This window comes from Salmo salar, chromosome ssa16 (genome assembly GCF_905237065.1).
Source record: "Salmo salar chromosome ssa16, Ssal_v3.1, whole genome shotgun sequence".
In the NCBI taxonomy this organism is placed as follows: Eukaryota; Metazoa; Chordata; class Actinopteri; order Salmoniformes; family Salmonidae; genus Salmo; species Salmo salar.
The window spans coordinates 51,273,669-51,290,295 of record NC_059457.1 but is presented as its reverse complement, the minus strand read 5'-3'; the positions used below and the strand labels follow the sequence as shown (position 1 = coordinate 51,290,295).

Genomic DNA, 16,627 nt, shown 5'->3' with positions numbered 1-16,627 from the left:
TATGGGAGCACCAAGTCTGGGACAAAAGGCTCCTTACAGCTTCTACCTCCAAGTCATAAGACTGCTGAACAGCTTCTACCCCCTAGCCATAAGACTGCTGAACAGCTTCTACCCCCTAGCCATAAGACTGCTGAACAGCTTCTACCCCCAAGTCATAAGACTGCTGAACAGCTTCTACCCCCAAGTCATAAGACTGCTGAACAGCTTCTACCCCCAAGCCATAAGACTGCTGAACAGCTTCTACCCCCAAGCCATAAGACTGCTGAACAGCTTCTACCCCCTAGCCATAAGACTGCTGAACAGCTTCTACCCCCAAGCCATAAGACTGCTGAACAGCTTCTACCCCTAAGTCATAAGACTGCTGAACAGCTTCTACCCCCAAGTCATAAGACTGCTGAACAGCTTCTACCCCCAAGCCATAAGACTGCTGAACAGCTTCTACCCCCAAGTCATAAGACTGCTGAACAGCTTCTACCCCCAAGTCATGACTGCTGAACAGCTTCTACCCCCAAGTCATAAGACTGCTGAACAGCTTCTACCCCCAAGTCATAAGACTGCTGAACAGCTTCTACCCCCAAGCCATAAGACTGCTGAACAGCTTCTACCCCCAAGCCATAAGACTGCTGAACAGCTTCTACCCCCAAGCCATAAGACTGCTGAACAGCTTCTACCCCCAAGTCATAAGACTGCTGAACAGCTTCTACCCCCAAGCCATAAGACTGCTGAACAGCTTCTACCCCCAAGCCATAAGACTGCTGAACAGCTTCTACCCCCAAGTCATAAGACTGCTGAACAGCTTCTACCCCCAAGTCATGACTGCTGAACAGCTTCTACCCCCAAGCCATGACTGCTGAACAGCTTCTACCCCCAAGCCATAAGACTGCTGAAAATTAATGAAATGGCTATCTGCACTATTTGCATTGACCCCCTTTGTTATTGATGTATTTTTCTAATTGTTTTGCTCTGACTCTCTTGAATTGGCTCGATGCACACTCTACCCACACATTCACTGTGACACTGACCGACTTTCACACTTCACACAAGCTGCTGCTACTGTGTTTATCTATCCTGATTGCCTAGTCACTTTTACCCTTACCTACATATACATACTGTATTACCTCAACTACCTCGCACCCATTCACATTGACTCGGTACTGGTACTCCTTGTATATAGCCTTGTTATTGTTATTTTATTGTGTTACTATTTAGAAAATATTTTCTTACTTTTTAACTCTGCATTGTTGGGAATGAGCTTGTAATAAAGCATCTCACAAGTCTACACCTGTTGTTTTCGGCGCATGTGACCAATACGATTACATTTTGATTTGAACAAATGAATTCTCTTGTTGTTTTAATGAGGAATTTAATTAAATAATTTGGTTTTCCTTGAAGATTTGAATAGGCTGGAAAAGCCTTTTGTGATGGCTCTATACAATCTGGTGAAAAGGGAGGATTTGCGACTCTTCTCTTCAAGTGGGAAGGACGATGCAATATCAGAATTTCCCTCTGGAGCAAAGGAGCCATAAGAATTTGTCATCAACTCTGCAAAGAAAAGACCATCCAGTATGTCATCAATTTACATTTTTTGTCATTTAGCAGACGCTCTTATCCAGAGCGATTTACAGGAGCATTTAGGATTAAGTGCCTTGCTCAAGAGCACATTGACAGATTTTGCCTCGTGAGCTCAGGGATTCTGAACCAGCAAACTATCGGTTATTGGCCCAACCTCTTAACCCACTAGGCTACCACCCAGCCCGCAGTACAGTATGTCATAGGTAACAACTCAGAGGAGAGTACAATGTCTTTCCAAATGAATTAGTGGAATGGTAAAGGGATAATGTCTAAGTCTTGACTGAGCAGCAGCCTAAACAACAGCAGGGCTTACCTGTAAAGTACACAGTAGGGGAAGTGTTCTGAGGCTGGTACTCCATAGACTCTTGGGGACAGAGGTTCTTACTAACGTTCTTGGAACCCTGGTTGGTGGGAAAAGGCACATTAAAACAAACAAAAAATATTCTATATCTTAAAGTACAGCATATCAATTGCAAAGAAGCAGTGCAATGTCATGACCCAAAGAATCATAGCTCTGATAAAAGTAAACAGCAGTGTTATTCATGAAAGATGTATGTGTACTATACCTTTGTGTTAATGGTGAGGACCTGCTCTCCAGTACTGCTGTCGGTATCCCTTGCCAAATCAAACTCGCCTTCTACAATGTCACTGGTGGCCATGCTGGTAGTGGACTCAAAATAACATTTAGCAGTGGCTTTGGTGATCATTTGAAGAATGACCATGCAAGTAGAAGTCTTTGGATCATTCTGGACTGAAACATCAAAGTTTATATTTTCATACTCATCTGACCACTGTTTTAGAAAGCCCCTCAATGTCTCTTCAGCAAATATCTGGAGAAGCTGAGAGGAGAGCTTCCTGGATACGCCACATTGTTCCTTTTCCCATTTCAGCCTTGAAAGAATGGAGTCAGAAGCACTTCTGGCTGCTGCCAATGTTAGGACCTGTGGAGTGCTGTGGTTGTCCTGAATGGCTATCACTTTATCCACAAATTCATGACTGAAAATGTGGATGGTCCAAGTGGAAATCATTTTTCTCAATTTCCTAACAGCAGATCGGAGGTCGTCAGGATGAGAGGCATCCTGTCCATTTTCCTGTGTGTTCTCAACACTTTCCACCATAATGTCCACTACCACCCCAGCAGCTTTCCTGACTTTGTCCACAAAGGATGGGGGAAGTAAGTCCTCTGTGTGAACAAAGTCCTCAATGATTGTGTTTCTTACAATGGGAAAGTCACACTGAGCAGGCAACTCAGTGGGTATGGGAGTCCCGGGTAAAGCAAAGTACCATTTCGACTGCCTTGATTTTGAAATAGGTGTTGGAGAGATGGAGGAGCGTGAAGAAGAGGGCTTTGTCTTTTGGCTGTCAGCACTCCTACAACGGATCGTGCCAATATCCTCCAGCATGGATCCTGAGAGCTCAGTGGTTTTAGGTAGTAAATCATGCGGAATGTCCACACAGGCATCTTTTCCACCAGGTGTAACACTGCTCTGGTTGACCTCAAGATGGCCGAGATTAGCTCTTTGTGATGCAGGACTGCTTTGATATGTAAACATTTTGATTGAATCAAGAGTTGTGTCTGAAGATCTTTGAAGATCTTTTCTGAGAAACTCTGTAATCTTACTTTGCAGACTGTAGTAGATGTTACAAGCAACAGACCAGATCCTTTCCTCAGAAACCTGTCCAGTGGTGAGCAGGGAGGTTCCAGATACCATCTCCGATGATTGGGTGGTCTGAGTGAGCTCCTGCAGATCTTTCACCATGGTTTGTATAATATCAGTAGATGTGGTGGATGTAGATACAGACTGGAGGCACTTATCTGTTGTACCTTCCTCCACAATGTTAAATGATCTAGAGAGAACCTCACTCACTACTTTCTCAGCTTTGGTTTGGAACTCATGACTAGAGAGTTTCTGGAGGCTCTTTGTTGAAAGACTATGGGAAGATGCAATGCCTTTGGAGGTAGACATGCTGAAATCTAGATTTACTGGAGAGGTTCGCTCAAGAGAATCTTGGAGATGTTCAAACATGTTTTCACATGGTGTTGGGGACCTTGACAAGGAGATGTTATTCAGCTGAGACAGAACACCACCTACCAACACACTGACCTCAAGAGACACATCAGATATTTTCTTTCCTACTGTGGAGAAGCAAGGTGCATTTGATGTCTGATCCTCACATGAGGTCAAGATTGTTGAAATGACCTCTTTGGTACTATTGGTCAGTAAAGCCTCGTCTGTTTCAGTCCAGAGAAGTTTTGAACTCTCGCTGACACCCCTGTGTAGAGCCACTTCCTGGTTCAAACTGGGCAGGTGAGGCACACTCTTACTGGCTTGCCTCAAGTCTTGGCTTGCCAAACCAAGGTACTCCTCAGTCCCAAGATGTTCAGAGTCCTCTATGGGTGTATGACTGGATATTCTGCTCAGCATGTCTGACCTCCGCTGGCGAATGGTGAAGTCCTTTAATGTCTTCTTAATGTTGTTATATAAACTAGTGGTAGCAGACCAGATCCTGCTCTGTAGCTTTTGTGCATTTTCCTGGAGGTCAGGTTCTCTCTGTTCTACTTCTGCAGGTTGCGCCAAGTTCTGCAGGTCTTCCACAAATGTGTCAATGATGCCAATGGCAGCAGAATCTGCACAAATATCCTTTGACCATGTGTTCTGGTTTTGAATGGAACCAGACCTGGATGCTACAGAATAAGCAGGCATTGCACTAGTTAAGCTAGTGGTGGACTTTTTAACTAGGAACTCACTCACTGCTTGAGTGGCATTTCTCTTGAATTCCTCACTTGAGAGTTTTCTCATGCAATCTAACAGACTTGTCAAAGAAGCTGTGGCCTTGCTGCCTATGATGTCCTCACATTCAGAGGGGAACTCACATACCATTGCTGATGGGGCCCTGGAATGGGAGATATCCCCAAGCTGAGCCAGAACACCTTCTACAAATTTCTCTCTCTCAATAGAAAGGTCTGATCCTTTTTCTCCAACAGTGGACAGGGGGTCCTCCTTTGACATCTCAGTGTTGTACAAGACCAGAAGCTCTGAGATGACTTCTTTGGTGCAAGTTGTCAGAAGGAGCTTGTTTTCTTCTGAGTCAGTTTGTGCCCAAAGAAGTTTTGAGCTCTCACTTAAGCCTCTTTGTAGAGTCACTTCACCAGTGGACTCTGGCAACTGAGGCTCACTCTTACTGGGGCTATATTTTTTGTGCAGGCATTGAAGAGGAACTCTCTCCTTACACTCAGCATGTGTGGTGTTTTCATCAGATGTGACAGTGCTCTTTAAGGCACATCGTTGAAGCTTGCTGAAATAATCGTTCAAGTTGTTTTGGATGCTGTGGTAAATGTGAACAGCAGCAGACCAGGCACTCTTCTGTTGAGGACTCTCTTTACGCTCGGTCAAAGACTTCATATCTGACACGAAAGTCTTAACAACTACTGATGCTGCTGTGCCCACTGGGTGAATTGACAATGTCTTTACAATGCCAGACAATGTTTGACCTGATACAGCACCTGTTAACTTAGACTGAACGACTGAACTAGGAAAGCTCAAACTGCTGACTTTTTTGGCAAGAACTCCACTCACTGCTTGTATTGCTGATGTTTGAAACTCCCGGCTGGAGAGTTTTTGGATGCTCTTAGATGTGAGCGTGCAGGAGGAACCAGATTCACTAATATTGTAGCTGCTCTCGTATTTCCTTATCAGGGCATCAAGATCGTCAATGAAGCCAACATGCGATGCCAAAAACGTGATATTTTTCTTCAGATCTTCCAGCAAATTCTGTTCGTTCTCGTCAACAAAAGCCACCATTGTTTCAGAGACGGTAGTTATGACTTGCCCTGTTAGACTCTTGCTCTCTTGGTCAACTTTTTCAAGTTTAGCTGCCAGCTCTCTCACCATGCTCTCAGTCACCTTGGTCTGTGCGTCTCCCCTTCTTCCAGATGTCACTAGAGAGGTTTGACTTGCAGAGGCACTCTTAACGACCACTGATATGGCCGACTTGACATCTTTAGCCAACTCTGCCATTACAGCAGGGGTTAGCGTCATAGAGCCTGCACTTCCAGATGGAGAATCGGACATGCATGCAAATTTGGAGAGAGAACCTTGCAGGCTGTCCTGCACACAGGTGACGAGGGTGTCCTCTGAGACACCTAAAAGGACTTGTAGCAACTCAGAGTTGGTTGTCTTCTTCTGCACCTCAGACAAAGAGGTTTGAGACCTTGAACAAAACACAGAAATCATCACAGTCAAACAAATAATATGTAAGGTTGTGATGCACGTTCAGTGTGTCAAATACATCTGCACCATTGAAAACAATGAGGAAAACACTGCTGTTTCTCTGAGAAAAAACCTTAGTGTGATGTCAGCCTAACTGCTTCATTTCTAAAGCCCAATAAAAAAAAAAAAAATTGTATAAGTAATTTGTATTGAAACTAGCTTGTAGGTGGCAATATCTATCCTCAACAAAATCAAAATTGCTATAATCTTCAAATACTATAATGACTAATAACTTCAAGGACAATCATAAATACAAGGCAGTTTGAAGAAATGTTAAAGGGAAATTTCTAAATGTTTCAACTTCATATTCATCATCTACAGCACCACCCCAACATCAGCATATGTAAAAAAATGGGCATTTCTATGTTTTGTAGTAAAAAAGAAAGAGGAAGATAAGTGTTTCCTATGACATCGTCAACCAATTAGTAGGCAATGCCTACTCATAATTGGTTAAAAATCACACGATGCACACTGATGACGTCATTAGAAACTACAGCTGAGCGATTAACCAACATTTTTGTTATTTTTCGGTTTTTAAACAACTAATTGACCGACGTCGGCTCAATTATTTGAATTCCATATATACTTAATTTTTTTCTTCTTCTGTGAGCTTGATGCTCAGTTTCTGTAGAGATAAATCAGATGAAAGCACGAACTATGCAATGTAGTAGGAAGTTGTAGTTTTCAACAGGCCAATATTCTACATAGTTTAGCACAGAAAATATGGTAATTAATTCCCATAATCCATTGCACGCCCGCTTACTTGTCCACTCTGTGTGGAGCAGATATGAAGACCTCATTGACTGAGACAGAGAGAACGCATGAGAGCGATAAAAAGCAGTTGCTTTGCGAGGTTTCTCAACCTGGAAATACATTATCTAAGTGATTGATAGTTGGTATTCAGCAGTCATAAAAGTATGCCTTATTTACTTAGAAGAACTACTAAAATTGTGATTTTGTCAGACAGGATAGGCAGCAGCTCTATAGAGATGAGTTGATGACTTGGAATGAAATAATAAAGTCATCAAATAAATATTTTATATGAGAAAGTAAATGATGGTTAATAAGGGATAAGCAGTAATGGGCAGTCACTACCCAAAGGGGACTTTTATTAATAGTTTTATTCTGTGTTGTTACAGCATTCAACCCACATAATCCATACTGCATTCAATGTCTAAAAAAAATGATTGAAATCGAAAACCGTGATTATTTTTAAAATATTTGAAACGAAACGAAACCAACCTCAAAAAGCACTAATCTCTCAGCACTATTAGAAACAGTTACGTTCCTCTATCTTTTTTTACTACAAAACATGGAAATGTGTAATTTTCACATATGGTGATGCTGGAGATGAATATGAAGTTGTTAAATTTCACTTTAACCTCTCTGGGGTATGTGGGACACTATTCAACAGCCAGTGAAATAGCAGGGCGGCAAATTCAAAACAACTAAAATCTCATAATTCAAATTTCTCAAACATACAACTATTATATCCCATTTTAACCTCTCTAGGGTAGGTGGCACCAAATCGTCCCACCTACGTAACAGCCAGTGTAATCCCGTGGCGCGTTACAATTTTTCAAACATATGACTATTTTACACCATTTTAAAGATAAGACTCTCGTTAATCTAACCACACTGTCCGATTTCAAAAAGGCTTTACAACGAAAGCAAAACATTCGATTATGTCAGCAGAGTACCCAGCCAGAAATAATCAGACACCCATTTTTCAAGCTAGCATATAATGTCACATAAACCCAAACCACAGCTAAATGCAGCACTAACCTTTGATGATCTTCATCAGATGACAACCCTAGGACATTATGTTATACAATACATGCATGTTTTGTTCAATGAAGTTCATATTTATATCAAAAAACAGCTTTTTACATTAGCATGTGACTAGCATGTGACTAGCATTCCCACCGAACACTGCCGGTGAATTTACTAAATTACTCACGATAAACGTTCACAAAAAGCATAACAATTATTTTAAGAATTATAGATACAGAACTCCTCTATGCACTCGATATGTCCGATTTTAAAATAGCTTTTCGGGGGAAAGCACATTTTGCAATATTCTCAGTAGATAGCCCGGCATCACAGGGCTAGCTATTTAGACACCCAGCAAGTTTAGCACTCACCAAAGTCAGATTTACTATAAGAAAAATGTTATTACCTTTGCTGTCTTCGTCAGAATGCACTCCCAGGACTTCTACTTCAATAACAAATGTTGGTTTGGTTCAAAATAATCCATAGTTATATCCAAACAGCGGCGTTTTGTTCGTGCGTTCAAGACACTATCCGAAAGGGTAAATAAGGGTGACGAGCATGGCGCAATTCGTGACAAAAAAATTCTAAATATTCCATTACCGTACTTCGAAGCATGTCAACCGCTGTTTAAAATCAATTTTTATGCCATTTTTCTCATAAAAAAGCGATAATATTCCGACCGGGAATCTGCGTTTAGGTAAACAGACGAAAGAAAATAAAGCATTCGGTCGACTCGGGCACGCGCCTAAGCCCATAGTACTCTGATCGGCCACTTGCCAAAAGCGATAATGTGTTTAAGCCAGAGGCTGCCTCGATATCGTTCAGCTTTTTCCCGGGCTCTGAGAGCCTATGGGAGCCGTAGGAAGTGTCACGTTAGAGCAAAGATCCTCAGTCTTCAATAAAAAGAGCCAAGATGAAACAACTTGTCAGACAGGCCACTTCCTGCATGGAATCTTCTCAGGTTTTGGCCTGCCATTTGAGATCTGTTATACTCACAGACACCATTCAAACAGTTTTAGAAACTTTAGGGTGTTTTCTATCCAAAGCCAATAATTATATGCATATTCTAGTTACTGGGCAGGAGTAGTAACCAGATTAAATCGGGTACATTTTTTATCCGGCCGTGTCAATACTGCCCCCTAGCCCTAACAGGTTAAAGATACACTTCTCGTTAATCCAACCACATTGTCTGATTTCAAAAAGGCTTTACGGCGAAAGCATAACATTAGATTATGTTAGGACAGCGCTGAGACAAGAAAAACCACACAGCCATTTTCCAAGCAAGGAGAGGCGTCACAAAAACCAGAAATACAGCTAAAATGAATCACTAACCTTTGACGATCTTCATCAGGTGACACTGATGACTCAATGTTACACAATACATGTATGTTTTGTTAGATAAAGTTCATATTTATATCCAAAAACACTATTTTACATTGGCGCGTGATGTTCAGAAAATGTTTTGCCTCCAAAACTTCCAGTGAATGAGCACATCAATTTACAAAAATACTCATCATAAACGTTGATAAAATTTACAACAGTTATTGAAAGAATTATAGATACACTTCTCCTTAATGCAACCGCTGTGTCAGATTTCAAAATAGCTTTACGGCGAAAGCACATTGTTCAATATTCTGAGTACAGAGCTCAGCCATCAAAGCAAGCTATACAGTTACCCGCCAAGTTCTGGAGTCAACAAAACTCAGAAATAGTATTATAAATCTTCACTTACCTTTGCTGATCTTCGTCGGAATGCACTCCCAGGACTCCCACAAGAAATGTTCGTTTTGTTCGATAAACTCCATATTTATGTCCAAATACCTCCGTTTTGTTCGCGCGTTCAGATCACTATCCAAAAGGCATAATGCGCGAGCGCAAAACCCGAGACGAAAAGTCAAAAAGTTCCATTACCGTTCGTAGAAACATGTCAAATGATGTTTACAAATGATGTTTACAATCAATCCTTAGGGTCTTTTTATCACCGGACAATAGCGTATTCATTACAGAGGAAAAAGAAGGAACGGCACGCCTGCGTGACCGCGCAGTAAACAACTCATTTGCCTCAGGCAGTCCACTTGTTGAGTCAGCTCTTATTCTCTCCCAGTAACAGTAGAAGCATGAAACAAGGTTCTAAAGACTGTTGACATCTAGTGGAAGCCTTAGGAAGTGCAAAATTAACCCTAAGTTGAAAAACTACAAACCTCAAATTTCCACACTTCCTGGTTGGATTTTTCTCAGGATTTTGCCTGCCATATGAGTTATGTTATACTCACAGACATCATTCAAACAGTTTTAGAAACTTCAGAGTGTTTTCTATCCAAATCTACTAATAATATGCATATCCTAGCTTTTGGGCCTGAGTAGCAGGCAGTTTACTACGGGCATGCCTTTCATCCGGACGTCAAAATACTGCCCCCTACCCTAGAGAAGTTAAGAACATACCTCATGGCCCCCTTGGGCAGGTAGCTTCCACTGCCCAGACTGCGCATCTCCTTAGTCAGGTAAAACTCCTTGAATTTAAATTGTTGTGATTCCTGCTCTTCTTCCTCTTTTTGCTCCATACAGTTGGAGGAAGGGTAGGGAGTCGGAATGCGAAAGCTAGCGTAAGACTTTCGACTGCCTTGCCTCTTAGGTACACCGGCCTCAGTAAATCTCACACGGGACTTGTTGTTAGCCTTATCGTCCTCCAGACTGCTGAGTGACGCTGTGAGAGATCTCTGTGACAATGGAGAGGAGGCAGCATCTTGGATGCCCAGTAGTTCGTAAAGACCTGGGATGATGATCTGCATCAGCTTGTCCGATAAAAACTGGACAATCCTCAGACACAAGCTGGCAAGCTGTTGTTTTGTCAGCTGTATTCCAGAAACAGAAGAAGTGTTTTAAAATGTTGCATTGTGCGTCTTTCAAAAGCTTATGAACAAGGTTAAACATGAGGCAGAGTTTTCATGGTAATCTGATTAAATTGTCAGTAACATGATCTTACCGGGTCAAACATGCCCTCACGAATCCCCCTCCATTGCCTGAAAACAATATTGTTAGAAATGTTGTCATATCAGGATGCCTTAGACATGTTGTCATATCAGGATGCCTTAGACATGTTGTCATATCAGGATGCCTTAGAAATGTTGTCATATCAGGATGCCTTAGAAATGTTGTCATATCAGGATGCCTTAGACATGTTGTCATATCAGGATGCCTTAGACATGTTGTCATATCAGGATGCCTTAGAAATGTTGTCATATCAGGATGCCTTAGAAATGTTGTCATATCAGGATGCCTTAGAAATGTTGTCATATCAGGATGCCTTAGAAATGTTGTCATATCAGGATGCCTTAGAAATGTTGTCATATCAGGATGCCTTAGACATGTTGTCATATCAGGATGCCTTAGACATGTTGTCATATCAGGATGCCTTAGACATGTTGTCATATCAGGATGCCTTAGACATGTTGTCATATCAGGATGCCTTAGACATGTTGTCATATCAGGATGCCTTAGACATGTTGTCATATCAGGATGCCTTGGACATGTTGTCATATCAGGATGCCTTAGAAATGTTGTCATATCAGGATGCCTTAGACATGTTGTCATATCAGGATGCCTTAGAAATGTTGTCATATCAGGATGCCTTAGACATGTTGTCATATCAGGATGCCTTAGACATGTTGTCATATCAGGATGCCTTGGACATGTTGTCATATCAGGATGCCTTAGAAATGTTGTCATATCAGGATGCCTTAGACATGTTGTCATATCAGGATGCCTTAGACATGTCATATCAGGATGCCTTAGAAATGTTGTCATATCAGGATGCCTTAGAAATGTTGTCATATCAGGATGCCTTAGACATGTTGTCATATCAGGATGCCTTAGAAATGTTGTCATATCAGGATGCCTTAGAAATGTTGTCATTTCAGGATGCCTTGGACATGTTGTCATATCAGGATGCGCGGCAGAATTGTTTTTATTTCAATATTTGCCTGATAGTGTAGTTATACTTGCTTTGTGTCAGTTTTTTTGACAACATTGCAATGTGACAACTTTTCTAGCACTTTACTTTTTTTTTCTGGATGAATCCGTTTCTAATATGATCCTATTTCGTTCAAGGTGTGATAGTACCAAAGAAAACAGAACATACTTCTCAGTTAGGTTTTGAAGGAAGTCCATAAGTGTCAGATCTTCCACACTGTTGAGCTTCCCCTCTTCTGTGGTTTCCATCACTGAGGTTGCTCTGCTCCTAGTAGAATTGCTCTGCTCCTGGTAGAAATGTAATTATATTGCAAATAATCAAACTTAATATCAAACTTAATATACAACAAATATCATACTGTAATAATTATGAACTGTTAGAGAGTGGAGGAGCATTTGCAACGTTGGACCAATTAAACAACTGCAACACAACAGAGATGGTTGTGGTAAGTCAACATTTCCAATGATAGCATCATTAAAACATTTTATTGGATTAATGTTGCAATATGAAATGACGGTCAACTTACCATCTCATTGACAGCTTCATAGGGCAGGTGGTCATCCACCACACAGACAGGCAGGTCTAGAGACTGGGACAAGGCTCTATGGTCATAACCAGGAGAGAATGGAAACAACATCAGAGCAATCCCAATGGCAGAATCTAACCACTGTCTTCATGTTAAAGACTCACTTAGTAGTTAATACATAGCCACAAATAATGAGGGGTTCAAATAGATCTGCTGGGGACTTGACCCTACAAATGACTCCAAGAATGATGCCTGACCTGCCCCATAACAAGTTCTCTCTTATTAGACTCTCTCTCTTAATCTCCACACAACAATCTAACTGGACAGAGTGTGAGTGGCCTTACCTGACTGTCTCAGTGTCAGAAACATCATAGTCTTGTTGTTCTATGTCCTCCAGGGACATCTCAGCCACAGCAGAGGGGGCAAAGCCCGGGATGATCTCTCAAGCTGAAACAAAGTGACTGGATGTGAACTGAACCATTTCCCACTGGGCAAAAACTGCTTGAATCAATGTTGTTTCCACATCATTTCAACCCCAAAAAAGCTATGTGATGATATTTAATCAACGTAGAAAACGAATTGGATTTGCAAAAAGTCATCAACTTGAAAGGCATTTAGTCTTTTCTTCACCCAACTTTTAACCTAAATCCAGGGACATTGAATTCACGTTAGTTAACAACCACCAAACTTTAAATCAAAACCAGACGTTATACTGACGTCTGTGCCCAGTGCGTTATGTTGATGGAGCCGATCAGTTATCTTAGTTCTGCTGGTATTATTAGCTGCATGAAAATACATCTGTGGAGTACAAATATTAGCTGCTTTCTGAAGGACAGCCAAGCTGAGAGAGAACATGGAACCTCCAGATAATTATGACATCATTGGAACACATGCACATGTCACAAACCCTTTGTGACTATAAAAAAAGCAGTGTAGCAGTGGTTCCTAACCTGGGGAGGTGGGACAATTTTATTAGGCTTTTATTCAGATTCACCAACAATGCTCTACTTGAAGTCAATGAGTAAACAAGCCTCAGCAATGTAGACACATCCCACTGGGCACACCAGGTCATTTCTACATGGAAATGTGGGTAATATTTGATTGAGATGTTGATCAATGAGATTTTAACCTTTATTCATCCACTCAAAAAGACAATGAGAAGTTGGGGAATTAAACAATGTGTTTTCACTATGCGTTCAACCATCTAATAGCACCAACAAATTCCAATGGAAAAACAATGTCTGACTTCTGGTTTAGTTGTCATGTAAATGTTTTAATCACAGCACTTTGAACCATTTAAAAGCACAACAAAGTTCAAATGGGAATACAGTGTCAGATATTTTATATTTATACAACAACTTCAATGTGTTATCAATGTGCTTTATCTAATAGCACAACCAAATGACCTGGATTGTTGTTGAGATTACATTAAAAGAGCATGGTGCAAGAGATCAATGCTGTTTGAGATTCTGTGCATATTAATACAGCAATTGGGAAGATCTCCACAGACCTGCGACCTTAGAATGCTATTTTTTTTTGTTCTTTTTTTTCCTCCACCTTTATTTAACCAGGTAGGCTAGTTGAGAACAAGATCTCATTTACAACTGCGACCTGGCAAAGATGAAGCAAAGCAGTGTGACCAAAAACAACAACACAAAGTTGCACATGTCACTATCTTGAACATGCATGCTTTGTCACTATGTGGCTATGAATGCGTTACTCATTTTAAGGTTGAATAAATACTGCTCCATTAGTTTGTAAGTTAGCCTAAAGTTCAGCCTATTTACTGTATTACTAAAGTAATATTGTGTTTGGTTGACATCGAAACCAAATATCAACATTTGAAGGAGACGTATCTTCTGCTTGGATAGTTCCATCTGTGCCACTGACTTAGTCTGGCTTTAATTCCAGTTTGTCTAAAAAGGAACCATTTATATGTTATATTCACGTCTCCACCTCAACCAAAAATCTAAGTTAAAGAATAGGTCTACATTTAATCAAATCAAACTTTAAATGCACTTTAAATAAAGTTTGATCCGATTTAGTCCTATTCTTTAAACTTAGATTTTTGGTTGAGATGGAGACGTGAATCCAAAATGTTAATGATTAACAGGAAGATTCCATTTGAAATCAACCAAAGCTTGAGACACTAGGCCTATACTGTATGCCTTGTCTATTAGTTGAACTCTGGGTTGAATTGAAACAATAGCTGTTGATGCCTTTGCAAATGCTATATAGGCTTTTATAAAGTATGGTTACATCTCATTTGCTTTGTCAAACCCACCCCTTGGAATGACTTCGATATTTACACTGAATATATCTTGTTATTAAGAGATCTCTCAATAATAATTCTCACAATAGCATATTGGTAGTAGTCAGTGACATATCAAAGCTAAGCAGGGCTGGGTGTGGTTAAAACCCTGGATGGGGTTCAATCCCGGGCTGTGTTGCAGCCGGCTGTGGCCAGAGACCCATGAGATGGCGCACAATTGGCATCGTCCGGGTTAGGGCAGGGATGGCCGGGATATCCTTGTCCCATCGCGCTCTAGTGACTCCTGTGGTGTGCCGGGCACAGTGCATGTTGACACGGTCGCCAGTTGTACGGCGTTTCCACCGACACATTGGTGCGGCTGGATTCCGGATTAAGCGAGCAGTGTGTCAAGAAGCAGTGCGGCTTGGCAGGGTCGTGTTTCGAAGGACGCATGGCTCTCGACCTTCGCCTCTCCCGAGTCCGTACGGGTGTTGCAGCGATGGGACAAGACTAACTATCAATTGGGAAGGAAAAAAATGGGTCAAAAAAAATACCTGGATGGGAGATCAAATGAATAGCTGTAGATAGATGAACTCTCCAGTAGGAAGTGCTGCCCAGCCTATTGTTTTTTCTGAAAGTATATATTACATTGAAAATCTGACATTGTTTCAAAGGTACAAATTCAACCTATTTTATAACAAGGTTTGTCTATGCTGAATTTTGTACTCAATGATGACATCATCCTATGGTTGAAATTTCACCCTCAAAACAACAGATTACGTTGATGATCCAATGTATTTCCCAAGAAGATTCCATGTCACAATACGTTGACAAATTACGTTGAAACAACGCTGATTCAACCAGTTTGCGCCCAGTGGGGTGGCTGAGCTGTAACGTGTTAGTAGAAGTTAACACTAACCACTGGTACAGGATCAACTGTTCTTTCACCCCCCTAATGGATCATCTGATCCTAAACCTGTGGTTAAGACAACCTCTACCTTGAGCTGATTAACAATACACTATGAACAGAAACATGCTAATTTTGAAACAAACCTATTGTATATTAAGATGCTTGTGTTTCCAACTTCCCAAAGTTAGTAAACATCCATAGTTTAGAGGTTGAAAACAGTGTAGGCCTATACCCCATTTTATCCACTACCCCCCCCCCCACACACACACACACACACACACACACACACACTTTACATTTGACCAATATGTATGCAGCCCACCAGCCCTAAAGCATGAACATGTTTTTTTTTCTAGAAAATGTGGATTAAGAGAAGCAGAATTATCCTTTTCGCTAGTTTCATCTAAATAGGAGGGCAACATGACATTAACAAACCTTGTCATATCTGCTTTCACCGGGATTTAAAAACCCAGGCTTTCCTAAAATGTTTACCTCAGCCAGTCTAGAACCCAGGTGTGTCTGCAAAACACATGCACACCTCCATAAGGTTCATGGGTTCCCTATTGTTTTATCCCAGTACTAGAGGGGCAACTGGATTCAGGATCAAACACAAGCAGTCTTTAAGGTATATCTTATTACAGTTTAGGCCTACCTTATTATTTTCTTCCATCTGGCAATATCATTTTAAGGAATTAAATCTGTTTTGTTGCTAGTATTATTATTAACTGTAGGAAAATACAGCTGTAGAGTACAAGTATTAGCTACTTTCTGAAGGACAGACAAGCTGATAGACAATTTAGAACGTACAGACAATTATGACATCAATGGAACACATGTACGTGTCACAAACGCCTTGTGGTCACATGTTATTTTAGGGCGTGGCTCCGTGACCGGATCTCTTACTGCCCAGTATCCGTTAGGGCGCAAGTTCTCGCGGGAATTCGGGATTAATACTTTTCTCATGCCGAAACCGGATTAGATAATACATACCGGTAGTTAAATGACAAAAATGATTATATTCGCAATGTCATTAAGCAAAAAAAAAAAAAAACATCAATAGCCACTACAATTTAGAAACATGATTTTGTCATCAGTTCAGTAACATTTGTTTGATTTTTGTGGACCTACGACTAAAGTTTATCGACGTTAGATTCTTGCTAACGACGCTAGTCAGCATAGGCTGCTACATGATAAGCAGTTCGCGTTAGGGAATTAGCTACCTATTAGCCAGCCGAAAAAACTGTCAAGTCCAATGGAAACCGATGCAACCCTGCTGGCAAATAAGGGCTGGCTAGATGACCAGTGGTGACAGTGAGGTCCCTATGAGTTTCAGGGCTGTAATAAGTGCTATCGT

The 16,627-nt window shown here is 41.0% G+C and overlaps 1 protein-coding gene across 1 annotated transcript; it reads right to left on the bottom strand.

Moving 5' to 3' along the window:
* Window positions 1-1,177: 1,177 nt before the first annotated feature.
* Window positions 1,178-16,123, bottom strand: LOC106574127 (uncharacterized). Its single transcript, XM_014149744.2, has 9 exons — window positions 15,926-16,123; window positions 12,457-12,559; window positions 12,113-12,188; window positions 11,755-11,873; window positions 10,600-10,636; window positions 10,059-10,468; window positions 2,139-5,784; window positions 1,886-1,973; window positions 1,178-1,542 (listed from the first exon to the last, which is right to left on the bottom strand). Exons 2-9 carry the CDS (start codon window positions 12,513-12,515, stop codon window positions 1,364-1,366), a joined length of 4,614 nt encoding a protein of 1,537 aa, XP_014005219.2. The 5' UTR covers window positions 12,516-12,559; window positions 15,926-16,123; the 3' UTR covers window positions 1,178-1,363.
* Window positions 16,124-16,627: the final 504 nt, after the last annotated feature.